The following is a 13848-nucleotide window of genomic DNA, read 5'->3' as shown; positions in this document are numbered from 1 at the left end:
TGGCAAACAGCGAGGAAGACTGGCAAAGTATACAGCACAATATAGATCAATTGAAGAAATGGGCATAGAAATGGGGGATGGAATTTAATCTGAGCAAGTGCAAGTTTAAGACTTGCGAGATATTTTTTGAAATAAAAATCAATAAAACTTGCCAACTTGTTTGTTTTGTTTCTTTTTGTGAATTCCCCAAAATGTACATCATTCCATTGGTAGGTCTGTTACCACATAGATGTTAAAGGTATTTTCATCTACTGTGATGTGCAGTATGCCCCTCAAAATCATAGGAACAGTCCTTAGGATTGTAAGCATGCCCCCTTGCTCTTGAGAATAACATGCGAGCATTTTATACTTGTTACACTGCAATAACCCGTAAACAAAACCTTATGTTTATTAGAAACTGCATTAAAGTAACAATCTATCATTGGTAAATTGCTGGATATCATAAAAGGACTTAGGTTATTTAATGCCACAAAGTATTTAGTTTGTTTAAAAATATTATTTATACAAGTTTAAAAAATATATTTTTAATCACAAACTCCAGTTAATATACTGATGATTTATTTGTGTTTCAGACTTGGATCAATTGGTCTGTGATGATCGGCAGTGTTGTACTGTATTTTGCGTTTGCGCTGATCTACGGAGAAACTTGTATAAATTGTAATCCTCCGTCAACTCCATATTTTACCATGGAATATGAACTGACACAACCACTCTTCTACCTGGTCTGCCTGCTGGCCACATTTGTAGCTTTGCTTCCCAGGTAATAAGTTCCATTTCTACTTTTCATAAAAACCTGGAGGAATTTCGGGAACTAAGGAGTAAACTAAAAAAGGAAATCAGAAGAGCAAAAAGGGGCTAGGGGTTAGCTCTGGCAGGTAGCATTAAGGACAATCCCAAAAGAATTTAGAAATACATAAGGGGGAAAAAGGTAACTAGAGAGAGTGGGACCTCTTAGGAATCAAAGTGGTCACCTCTGTGGAGCCACAGGAGATGGACAAGGTCCTAAATAAGTGTTTCTCTTCTGTATTTACCGAGGAGGCAGTAGGACGAAGGAAATTGGAGCAGTCACTGGAAGTGTCTTGAGAGCAGTCAGGGTTATTGTCGAAGAAGTACTGGAGGTACTGTCGTGTTTGAAGGTAAACAAATGTCCAGGGTCTGATCTGATATATCCGAGGACATTATGAGAAACAAGAGAGGAAATTGCGGGAGCCCTGGTTGAAATTTACGAGTCGTCCTTAAATACAGGAGAGGTGCCAGAAGACTGGAGGGTGGCAAATGTTGTGTCTCTTTTCAAGAAGGGCTGCAGGGAAAATGCTGGGAACGTTAGGCCGGTGAGCTTAACATCTGTTGTTGGCAAGTTACTGGAGAGTATTCTGAGGGATAGGATATACAGGCTTTTGGATGATTTTTTTTGAAGACGTGACCAAAATGGTTGATGAGGGCAGAGCTGTAGATGTTGTGTACATGGACTTCAGTAAGGCGTTCGACAAGTTTCCCATGGTAGGCTTCTCTGGAAGGTTAGATCGCATGGGATCCAAGGAGAGATAGCTGAATGGATAGCAAATTGGCTCCATGGAAGGAAGCAAAGGGTGATGGTGGAAGGTTGCTTCTCAGACTGGATGCCTGTGACTAGTGGTGTGCCTCAGGGTTCGGTGCTGGACCCGTTACTGTTTGTCATCTACATCAATGATTTGAATGAGAACATACAGGGCAATATTAGCAAGTTTGCTGATGATACAAAAGTTAGTGGTTTTGCAGATAGTGAAAATGGTTGTGAACGATTGCAGCAGGATCTGGATCAATTGGTCAAGTGGGCGGAGGAATGGTTGATAGAATTTAATACAGAGAAGTGTGAGGTGTTGCATTTTGGGACGTCGAACAAGGGCAGGACCGACACAGTAAATGGTAGGCCTCTACGTAGTGTTATAGAGCAGAGGGATCTAGGAGTACAGGTGCATGGTTCCGTGAAGGTCGAGTTGCAGGTAGATAAGGTGGTCTAAAAGGCTTTTGGCGCTTTGGCTTTCATCAGTCAGTATTGAGTATAGAAGTTGGGAGGTCGTGTTGCAGTTGTATAAGACGTTGGTGAGACTGCATTTAGAATATTGTGTTCAGTTCTGGGCACCATGTAACAGGAAAGGTATTGTCAAGCTTGAAAGGGTTCAGAAAAGATTTATGAGGATGTTGCCAGGACTAGGGGGTGTGAGCTATAGGGAGAGGTTGAGTAGGCTGGGTCTCTATTCCATGGAGCACAGGAGGATGAGGGCAGATCTTGTAGAGGTATTCAGAATCATGAGAGGAGTAGAATGAATGAATGAATGAATGAATGAATGAATACGTTTATTGGCCAAGTATGTGCATATACAAGGAATGTGCCTTGGTCCTCTGCTCACAAATGACAACACAAACATACAGTTAACAATTAAGAATAAAGCATAACCACATCAAAACAATAAAGATACAACATTACGGTGTAAACATGTGGGTGAAAATAAACCAGAACAAAAATGAGACTACAGACTGGTTATTGAGTAGAACTATCACTCGTGGAAAAAAGCTGTTTTTATGTCTGGCTGTGGCGGCTTTGACAGTCCGGAGTCGCCTTCCAGGTGGAAGTGCTTTGAAGAGTTTGTGGCCAGGGTGAGAGGGGTCAGAGATGATCTTGCCCGCTCGCTTCCTGGCCCTTGCAGTGTACAGTTCATTAATGGGAGGAAGGTTGCAGCCAACAACCTTCTCAGCTGTGCGAACGATCCATTGCAGCCTCCGGATGTCGTGCTTGGTGGCTGAGCCAAACCAGACCATGATGGAGAAGGTGAGGACGGACTCAATGAAAGCAGTATAGAATTGGACCATCATTGCCTGTGGCAGATTGTGTTTCTTCAGTTGCCGCAGGAAGTACATCCTCTGTTGGGCTTTTTTGACTGTGGAGTTGATGGTCCCCCCATTTAAGGTCCCTGGCGATGATGGTTCCAAGGAACTTAAATTACTCGACAGATGTGACTATGGTGTTGTTGATGGTGAGTGGGGGGAGGGGAGGGGAGGGGGATCTCTTTGAAAGTCTACAATTAGCTCCACTGTCTTGAGAGCATTGAGCTCCAGGTTGTTGCGATGGCACCAGGACGCCAGCTGTGTCACTTCCCCTCTGTAGGCAGATTTCTCCCCATCCTGGATCAGTCCAATCAGGGTTGTGTCATCCGCAAACTTGAGGAGCTTGACAGAGGGGTCTGTGGAGGTGCAGTCGTTGGTGTTGAGAGAGTAAAGGAGAGGGGAGAGTACGCAGCCTTGCGGTGCCCCTATGCTGAGGGTCTGCGGGTCAGAGATGTGCTTTCCCAGCCTCACATGCTGCTTCCTGTCCTTCAGGAAGTTGATGATCCATTGACAGGGGTTCAGGCACAGTCAGCTGGGAGAGTTTGTAGTGTACTAGCTCTGGCACAATGGTGTTAAAAGCAGAGCTAAAGTACTCAAACAAAATCCTGGCGAATAGATCGGGTAGATGCACAGTCTTTTTCCCAAGGTAGGGGAATCGAGGACCAGAGGACACAGGTTCAAGATGAAGGGAAAAGATTTAATAGGAATTTGAGGGGTAACTTGTTCACACAAAGGGTGGTGGGTGTATGGAACAAGCTGCCAGAGGAGGTAGTTGAGGCTGGGACTATTCCATTGTTTAAGAAACAGTTAGACAGGTACATGGATAGAACAGATTTGGAGTGATATGGACCAAGCGCAGGCAAGTGGGACTAGTGTAGCTGGGACATTGTTGGCCGGTGTGGGTGAGTTGGGCTGAAGGGCCTGGTTCCATACTGTATTACTCTATGACTCAAAAAAATGTTCATAGAAAATGAGTCAGTGGATGTGGTGTACCTCGACTTTCAGAAAGCCTTCGACAAGGTCCCACATAGGAGATTAGTGGGCAAAATTAGGGCACATGGTATTGGGGGTAGGGTACTGACATGGATAGAAAATTGGTTGACAGACAGAAAGCAAAGAGTGGGTTTAAATGGGTCCCTTTCGGAATGGGAGGCAGTGACCAGTGGGGTACCGCAAGGTTCGGTGCTGGGACCCCAGCTATTTACGATATACATTAATGACTTAGACGAAGGGATTAAAAGTACCATTAGCAAATTTGCAGATGATACTAAGCTGGGGGGTAGTGTGAATTGTGAGGAAGATGCAATAAGGCTGCAGGGTGACTTGGACAGGTTGTGTGAGTGGGCAGATACATGGCAGATGCAGTTTAATGTAGATAAGTGTGAGGTTATTCACTTTGGAAGTAAGAATAGGAAGGCAGATTATTATCTGAATGGTGTCAAGTTAGGAGGAGGGGGAGTTCAACGAGATCTGGGTGTCCTAGTGCATCAGTCAATGAAAGGAAGCATGCAGGTACAGCAGGCAGTGAAGAAAGCCAATGGAATGTTGGCCTTCGTAACAAGAAGAATTGAGTATAGGAGCAAAGAGGTCCTTCTACAGTTGTACCGGGCCCTGGTGAGACCGCACCTGGAGTACTGTGTGCAGTTTTGGTCTCCAAATTTGAGGAAGGATATTCTTGCTATGGAGGGCGTGCAGCGTAGGTTCACTAGGTTAATTCCCGGAATGGCGGGACTGTCGTATGTTGAAAGGCTGGAGCGATTGGGCTTGTATACACTGGAATTTAGAAGGATGAGGGGGGATCTTATTGAAACATATAAGATAATTAGGGGATTGGACACATTAGAGGCAGGAAACATGTTCCCAATGTTGGGGGAGTCCAGAACAAGGGGCCACAGTTTAAGAATAAGGGGTAGGCCATTTAGAACGGAGATGAGGAAGAACTTTTTCAGTCAGAGAGTGGTGAAGGTGTGGAATTCTCTGCCTCAGAAGGCAGTGGAGGCCAGTTCGTTGGATGCTTTCAAGAGAGAGCTGGATAGAGCTCTTAAGGATAGCGGAGTGAGGGGGTATGGGGAGAAGGCAGGAACGGGGTACTGATTGAGAGTGATCAGCCATGATCGCATTGAATGGCGGTGCTGGCTCGAAGGGCTGAATGGCCTACTCCTGCACCTATTGTCTATTGTCTATTGTCTATTGTCTATCCTCGTAATGGGGAGACCAGAACTGGTCAGAAATAATCTTATTACTCTTGCTATATCTTTAATGTATTTTGAAGCAGTAAGGGGCTTTGGTGTTGTGGGGGTGGGGGTAGGAGGGGAACGTGTGGGACTGTGGTTGGTGGATGCCATGAATTTCTAATGGAGCAGGTATGGTTAGTGATTATGGTGTTGATGATGACTGGGGTATCAGTTTGTTGATGTGGCTAGACAGTAGTGATGGAGGTTGTGGCGAAAATGGTTGTTTCTGGGTCTCTAGGCCTGAAACAGTCCTGTTCTTGCCATTTTTTTATTCACAAAATGCTGGAGTAACTCAGCAGGTCAGGCAGCATCTCGGGAGAGAAGGAATGGGTGACGTTTCGGGTCGAGACCCTTCTTCAGACCTGTTCTTGCCATGTTGTGTACTATTAAGACACTTATCTTACCATCTCTTCTTATAGTTGATTTTGCAATTGTGGGTTAAAAGCACACAACTTTCCTAAAAGTTTCTGACATAACAAAAGTTTATTGTTGTTAAAACCAGAAGTGGGGAGCATGGTTGGAGATGATTTAGGCTCCTTGATTTTAGCTTTGTACTGTTAAGTACTTTATATTTTGAGCAACATTTACTTGTTCTTCGGAGTTAAAATAACATGATTCATTTTGCTTTGAAATGTAATAAACGTAAGATGCAAAATAATTTTTGCTTCTTCTTTTCAGGTACATTTTTCGGATTTTCCAGGCAACAGTATTCCCGTCTCCTCTGCTCAAGGCTCGACAACTGGACAGGTTGAGAAATAAAGAACAAGTGGAGCCGTTCCCGGATTGCAGGTTATCCAGGGCAACGGTGGAGCACCCATTGTAGGGAACCTGAGCATCACCAGCTCTGCGGACAACGTCAACCTTTCAAGAAGAAAGTTGCTCGTTGCCGATCTCTTTGCCTGAAGTCTCGGGAACCACATTATTTAATAGCTGCGCTATCATTGTGAATCCACTGAATGAAATACCAAAAGAAAGCAGTGGCATATTTGGCCAGAGAACGAATGTTTTATTTTAACCCGGAAAGAACTTCCTTTGCTGCAAGAACCTCGCAGGGTGAATGCTGTTTTAGATGGGCTGGTTGCACCATGACTTAAGATGAGAGCAACAAAGGAGCTGTTTCACAATCTAAAAATACAAATAGCTCCACTTCGATCTGAAGTGAGACTGACGAGTTGTTGGAATTCCCTCCAGCTATGTGGTTGCATCATTCACTGGGAACAAATGGGGGTAAAAGCCACTTGTTATATCTCCTCCTGTGGAAGAAAGGGTAAATTCGGTCCAATGTTTGCAAACAAAACTTTATTTGTTGGAAATTACAATCTGAGCTACTGCCTTGCTGAAGGACACTCTGAAATAATACTCTCCACAGTGAGAAATAGGGTGCCCCAAAGAATCCAGCCCATTGCTCACAGTCTCGCAAGGAGTGAGCTCCAGATGTTAATCATGTCGCTAAGCACAGATGCAGTGTGAAGTGCAGGACTTTCCCACAGGACAAATAGCATTTCCTTGTCTCCTGTTAGACTGAAAGGGAATGTAGCACTGAACTCCTGCTTCCAGCTTCCCAGTCACAGTGATCCAAAAGGACAAATAGTGAGGCAGCCTTGGGTCAAATTATTGGTATTCCTTTAAACTCAGTGTTTGTGCACGTCATTCCTGTCTATTATTATTGTTGAAAGCATAGCTTCTCAAAGCCAAATTAGGGCTATTTAATGAATCCAATGCAATACAAATGATGGTCCTTTTATGATGGGCATGTGCCAAGATTTTTTAAAACATTTTTCAATTCAAGTATGGAAACAAACCAAAACACCTATTTGGAATGAAATGAGCAACTGTGGCCTGGAATTTACTGAAAATTTATGCCATTATTTCCATTGCACCAATGTAGCATAAAAGTTTAATGAAATTCAAGCAAAAGCAACTCATTCCAATTCTAACACCTAACTCTCCTATTTAAATGGTTTTACCCACATACAAATATTTATGCCAGTTCAACACAAATTAGGCTCAAAAGGATCCAGAATCACATTTCCAGTGTTTTCTTCTGATTATGTTTTAAGAGTTTTTTTAATTTTCTCTGAAATCTATGACGTATTTTCTTGAATGCATCTTTATGGCATCAAATTGATCTACATTTTTTAAAAAGAGTTTCATGATTGTAGTTTTTAAAAGATTTATAACCTAATGGTGATTTGATAGCTTCATACTTAAATTCTCAAGCAAAAAGAGCTTTAAAGAAAGAATTATTCATTTGGCCTCTGTTTTTATGCTGGATTTTACAGTCTGGCATTTTCAAATGAGATTCTGTGGAAATTTATAAGCGATATGTAAATGGAAATATGTGCAAATGTTGCCGCTCACAATTTTTCAGGAAATTCTTGTCCAACTTTCACCGCCATCATTTAAACCCAAAGTTAAAACACCACATGCTGCCATTGTTTGAAATTTCTAATATTATATGATCTTTATCACTGTCTCCAACCTTTCTGTGGTTGGCTCCCATATTCTGTGCAGGTCACTGCTTCTTGCGTTATGGTTCCCAAACCTTATGGAGTGGACTGTCGTGCTTTACGGATGCCAGGAGATGATTTATAATATACTTTGCTTGAAATGCACAGTAATCATTGGCATTAATATTCCATGTGCCAAATCTAGCTCTCGGTCTGATTTCTCTCCCATGTTTCTCAATTATAATTGGAATCAAATGCCATCTCTTTGCTGGAAGTAATTTTTTCATCGGGTCTATTTAGCAGCTTTACTGCCTAATTTCCTTTATTAGTTCCCCCCCCCCCCCCCCCCCCCCGAGAGAAGTTGTGATTTATTCAGTTGATATTGTCAATAATTGAGATCACAAAGTCATTTTTTAAAACAGTAATTGACACTCATAGACTTTTGTACTCACGGGTGATTGTCTCCAGCTATTTTCTCCTGATGTTTGGGGTAATCTGCTGGATAGTGCATTCAAGCAGGGAGCAGTTGCAGCCGTTAAATCAGCCAATCACAGTTCTACATTTGCCATTTAGGGTGGTGGCAAACAACCATAGTTGGAGGTGGCATATTCATCCACAAAGAAACTAATTGTAAAAGAAGCAGTGCAAGGGATGTCATGAATATGCTTTAACTTGGAATATGTGAATTTACACTGACGTTTCCGTTACTGATCTTGGCGTTGATATCTTGGCGTTGATATTTAGCATGTACATTTTGTTACAAGGTGTACTGCCCAGTTATAGCCCTAAGCACACTGAATGTTTCTGATGTTTGGGCCAGAGGTCTCCCCAAGTGACATTCAGCTGTCATTCCATAAAAAGGGGTGTTTAATACTGTTATAGTATATCTATGTTGTCCAAAGCTTTGCCATTTCCAATATTGATCAGGTGATCATTCCATATTTGTGTTGTCGTTAATATGGACATCATTTTCACAAGCCAGTTACTGTCATGTATAAAGTTGGCCTTGCAGAATGGTTGTTTTCCTTAAAATAGTATTTTTTCAATAAATACAAAGATTTCTGAATGATATCATGCAAATATTTGTAATGGTTTGTATCGGTTAGGTATATAAATGGCTCCATCTTGCTAAAAGATCTTGTTGTTAATAACACTAAGGTCGGTACTCTGTTATGCTTTTGGCTTTGAGATTGTCTGATTTCATAGATCTGCCACTGTTTCACAAAACAATGTTCCTTTGAACAAAATACAGATATTTCAAAAAGTCTCATGATGGTGGTCACTCATCTCATTCCACTGAGGTTTGTGCTTGCTTGGGAAGCATCAGTTTCTTGCCAGTTATTCGGTGATATCTGAATTAACATTTGCAGTCCTTTAGATTCGTAATGTGTGAGGAATCATATTTTCTAATGATGTTATGAAATGAAGGATCTATACAACAAATCCATTACATATACAGCAAACCTTACTGCAAATGTGGATGGACCTGTTGTGTTCTTTCAGCATTACAGCTCACAGCTTCCTTCTGTGAACAGATATAACTTAAAGTCAGAATTTTGACTGAAAACCGCAAAGGTGTGGTAAACTGAAAGTGGTCTAAAAATAACAAATCAAGATTAGCAAAGAATCGTAAGTAATCTGACACAATGTACTTCTTGCAGGATATCCAAGAAAAATGTAAATTGTGAACGAGAAATTTCTGTAGAATTTGGAAAAAGAACTTTCTCTGGTATTCTGCTCTCTAAATAGTTGTTATTGGCTGAGAAATGAACACTTGTTAATGCTGTTTCCTTCCTTCCCCCCCCCCCCCCCCCATCCCCCATCATTGTGTGTCAATGTTGCTTTTATGAGAATGTGTTTCTTTGAGATGGAACTTTGGCATCAATGTGACCAGAAGTCAGCGGTTTACAACATAACTAAGCTTGTTAATATTCCACATAAAACCACATGCTTGCTTTCCATTGGGGCAGTCTATCCCATGACAGATGGGGGTGGAGTTGTACAGTTTGATAGCCACACGGAAAAAGGATCTCCTGTGGCGTTCTGTGCTGCATCTTGGTGGAACCAGTCTGTTGCTGAAGGTGCTCCTCAGGTTGACCAGTGTGTCAAGAGTGTATCAGTGTGCAAGAGCCCAGTTGGCACGCTGAAAGTTTGTTTTAAGACCCATGTCGGCTTCGCTGGAAAATGTTTCTCAGTAAAGGTTGCAGGATGTGGTGTTGCTTTGCAGAAAGGGAATTAACGGAATTTTGTGAATAATTAATGCCCCATTTCATCAGGTTGGGACCCCCCTGGCTGATTGATTAAGGACTGGCTCAGTAAAGTGTATCACTATATTAAATGTTTAGCTAAATCACAGAAATTCAAAAGTCAACCCTTATTTGAAGTACACTGGTAGTGCAGATTACAAATGGGCAAACTGAATTATCAGCTCACTACCATCTGAAACTGAGACCTAGAGTTAACAAATTACATCTTGATATTTGTATGAACCTATAATATGACTCTTGTTCCAGGTGGAGCTGATAATAGAATAATCCCACACCACTACCTATCAACTGTTGTATTTGTAAACAATGAAAACAAGATAATAATGTGTAAACACACACCCAATCTGCTTAAGATCTAGCCACATGTTTTTTATAAGCACACATAGAAAAAAGCAATATAAAAATATTTTCTAAAGTACAGCCATCACCGTTTCTTTACATGGAATGTTACATTGAACATTTCAGGCATTTCTCAAACACCTTTTTTTCCTGTCCCATTTCTAAACAAAATGTATAGCATTACATCACTGAAAAGTGCCATCAAATATGTGTAATATTTATTTCCTCAGGCTCAAAAAGCAAGCTACCGCACAAAAATGCAACGTGAATGCACAGAGTGAGCAGAATCAAAACGTTGGCATTGGAGAGGTACTCATGAAAGATTTCAGAGAAACTTGTATTGTTAACTCACGGGATATCATTACCACTTAACTGTACCATTTTTACAAAATGCATAATGCTTAGAACGTATGCACTCTTCCCATCTGAATGTTGACACTATAAAGTCATGACAATAACAATGCTGGAGCAGGGGACAAGATTCGATTTAATTCATCCAGGTGCCAGACAAAAGTGTCAACCTGTGAAGGATAATGAGCATAACGCCCAACATCGTTCACAATGAAAGCTGCAGAAAACTTAACGGTTGTTCTTTTAACTTCCAGTATATAGCTTGATTTTATTCATGCCTTGATTATAAACATTACTAGAAGCAACAAAATGGTTCTGGCTCTTTTAAGTGGTAATGAAATTAATGTTCAGACTCCTGAGAAGTGCACCTTGTTGATGGTTGACTCCTGAGAAGTGCACATTGTATGGTTACTTCCTACTTTAAAACTGAATGAAACTGTCTCCTATACAGTAAGTTCAATCTGATATGATTAATGGTACAAAACCATTTCCACGTGTAACTTTTAAATAAATTATCAGTCCATAATCACTCACAACTAAGCTCTTTGCTCTCTTTCCCACATGATAATCACCTGCCGTATCCACCAGGGAAGAGCTTTACTGCATAAAATGTTTTTTTAACATGTAATCCAGTTAACAAATCACTATTCAAGTCAACAATTGCATTTAGATGTCAACATGCAGAAAATGTTCTACAGTGACCAATGCTTAATTATTATAAAAAGATCTGACTGGCAGTATGTAGAAATCAGTTTAGAATTCTTCTACTTTTGGATTGACAGTTTTGCATTGAAGTAAGTCAAGTACAAACCATAAACTCTCTTAACAATATGAAAGTGTTAATTTCCTCAATGTGAGGCAGTCTCATGAAGAATGCAGGAGACTCTTAAAAAGTCAAAGTTAGAAGTGGTGAATGTTCCTCTCCGCAGCTTGGTTGAACAACGCACAATGATCTATGGCTTCCAGGGTTGTACAGCTTTGGAATGGAAACACTATAAAACTCAAGACAAAGCAGCAGGCTTTTGATGTATTACACACTGGAATTAACATTTCTTAATATCCCTCAAATCAATATTTACAATCACTGATTCCCTTAACAACCTAATGCTGTTGTGTGTAGTTATTCCATATGAATTAGGATATTATGATTTTTTTTTCAATCAACAGAAAGGTGATGAGAGGAATGATTATTACCAGATATTTTCAGTGACCATGAAAGGAGTGCAATGATAAAGGAGGTGATTTTGTAGTATGTCAGCTTGCACGATTCTACCCTCTGCTGTTTAACATCTCATCTTGGATGCTGCAGTGCTGGCCTTTAAATGATTCATTTATAGAAATGTGTGAATATAAATCTGCCTCTCAATCCATTCAATAAAGTGGGTTACATTGCTGTATATGCCAGGTCCAAGGAACTTTCCGAAGCACACTGATCCCCAAGAGGTCAAACCAAATAGAGTCCATCTGTTTCCAGGCCGCTCACAAACCAGAGGTCCTCCACTGTCACCCTGATCAACAGAAAAACAAAGTGGTTCAGTGAATGGAGACTGATACTCTTTTAAAAAAATATTAAAACTACTTTGGCCAAAGTTTGAAAGTCTAAGATGATCCAAGAATACAACCTCACTAATTCCATTAGAAATTCAAAGCCAAAATGAAATTAAAAATTAAGCTTTCTTCAATTGAGCTCTTCAAGTATGTGAATGAATGCAGTTCCAATTATAGGAAAGAATCTAAACCCAAACTAGGACAAAGCAGCTGATTGGTAAGGCCAACACTAACCCTAACAGTCTGAAGAAGGGTCTCGACCCGAAACGTCACCCATTCCTTCTCTCCAGAGATGCTGCCTGTCCCGCTGAGTTACTCCAGCTTTTTGTGTCTATCTTCAGTTGAAACCAGCATCTGCAGTTCCTTCCTACACTAACATACAGTTCCAGCAGTGCACACGGTTGCTGGTCAATATATCTCCAACAGCTGTGACCTCCAACATCAAGGAGGACGAAGGCAGTGGTGCATGGGCACACCACCATCTGCAGATTCCCCTTCAAGTTGTACACCTTCCTGCCTTGGAAATATATCCTTCATTGTTGTTGGTCTAAATTCTGGAAATAGTCCAGCCAATGGTACTGTGTGAGCATCTTTAGCAGAAGGACTTCAGCAGTTCAAGAAAATAACTTAGTACCACCTCATCAAGAACAGGTAAGAATGGACCATAAATTATGGCCTTGCCAGTGAAGCCCAGAAAATGATTAATAAAATGTTACTTGCTGATTAATCAACAAAAATTAAATAAATAGATCATTGTTGAGATTTATTTTTATGTCAGAAAACAAAATGCAAAAAATATAATATAAAAGAGGATAGCAAGAGTTTCTACAGATATATAAAGAGTAAAAAAGAGGCAAGAGTGGACGTTGGGCAGCTGAAGAATGATGCAGGAGAAGTGATAATGGGAAATCAAGAAATGGCAGAGGAATTGAATAACCTTTTTTGCATCAGTCTTCACAGTGGAAGACACCAGCAGTGTGCCTGCAATCCTAGAGAGTTAGTGGAGTGACAATTACTAATGAGAAGGTGCTAGGAAAACTGAAAAGTCTGAGGGTGGATAAGTCACCTGGACTGGATGGACTGCACCCCAGGGTTCTGAAGGAGGTGGCCTCAGAGATTGTGGAGGCATTAGTTGTGATATTTCAAGAATCACTAGATTTAGGAGTGGTTCCTGAAGGGAGCAAAGCAGAAGAGTTAGCCTGACTTCGGTGGTTGGTAAGATTTTAGAGGCAATTATAAAGGATGAGGTTATGCAGTACTTGGAAGTTCATGAAAAAATAGGCCAAATTCAGCATGGTTTTGTGAAGGGAAGATCTTGCCTGATGAATCTGCTGGAGTTCTTTGAATTAATAGCAGGACAGACAGAGGGGAGGCTGTAGATGTTATTTACCTAGATTTTTGGGCCTTCGATAAGGTGCCGCATGGCAGGCTGCGAGGGAAGATGAGAGGCCATGGTATTGAAGGGAAGATACTAGCATGGATAGCGGGATCGCCGCAAGGGTCAGTGCTGGGGCTGCACCTCTTCACATTGTATATTAATGATTTGGATAAGGGGATTGAAGGCTTTATGGCCAAGTTTGCAGATGATGCTAAGATAGGTAGAGGGACAGGCAATCTAGAGGAAGCAAGAACTCTGCTGAAGGACGGACATGTTTGGAGAGTGGGCAGAGAAGTGGCAGATGAAATTCAGTATAGCAAAGTGCGGAGTCATACATTTTGGTAAAAAGAATAAAGGTGTAGATTATTTTCAAAATGGAGAAAGAATCCAGGTCAGAGGTGCAAAGGGACTTGGGA

At 41.1% G+C, this 13848-nt stretch overlaps 2 protein-coding genes across 5 annotated transcripts in view; one reads left to right on the top strand and one right to left on the bottom strand.

The window, feature by feature from the left end:
- LOC144593392 (phospholipid-transporting ATPase VD-like) overlaps positions 1-8757 on the top strand; it is a 147864-nt gene extending 139107 nt beyond the window's left edge. For both annotated transcript variants that reach the window (XM_078398899.1, XM_078398889.1), the window contains 2 exons: positions 573-760; positions 5778-8757. In XM_078398899.1, the coding sequence (XP_078255025.1) occupies positions 573-760; positions 5778-5922 (333 nt within the window). In that variant the 3' untranslated portion in view covers positions 5923-8757. The remainder of the gene's footprint in view (positions 1-572; positions 761-5777) is intronic.
- Positions 8758-10176: 1419 nt separating this feature from the next.
- corin (corin, serine peptidase) overlaps positions 10177-13848 on the bottom strand; it is a 118726-nt gene continuing 115054 nt past the window's right edge. For all 3 annotated transcript variants that reach the window (XM_078398875.1, XM_078398867.1, XM_078398858.1), the window contains one exon: positions 10177-12014. In XM_078398875.1, the coding sequence (XP_078255001.1) occupies positions 11838-12014 (177 nt within the window). In that variant the 3' untranslated portion in view covers positions 10177-11837. The remainder of the gene's footprint in view (positions 12015-13848) is intronic.

The sequence above is a fragment of the Rhinoraja longicauda genome, chromosome 1, assembly GCF_053455715.1.
Source record: "Rhinoraja longicauda isolate Sanriku21f chromosome 1, sRhiLon1.1, whole genome shotgun sequence".
Lineage (NCBI taxonomy): Eukaryota > Metazoa > Chordata > Chondrichthyes > Rajiformes > Arhynchobatidae > Rhinoraja > Rhinoraja longicauda.
Note: the sequence above shows the minus strand (reverse complement) of the source record. Positions and strands in the feature narration are given on the sequence as shown.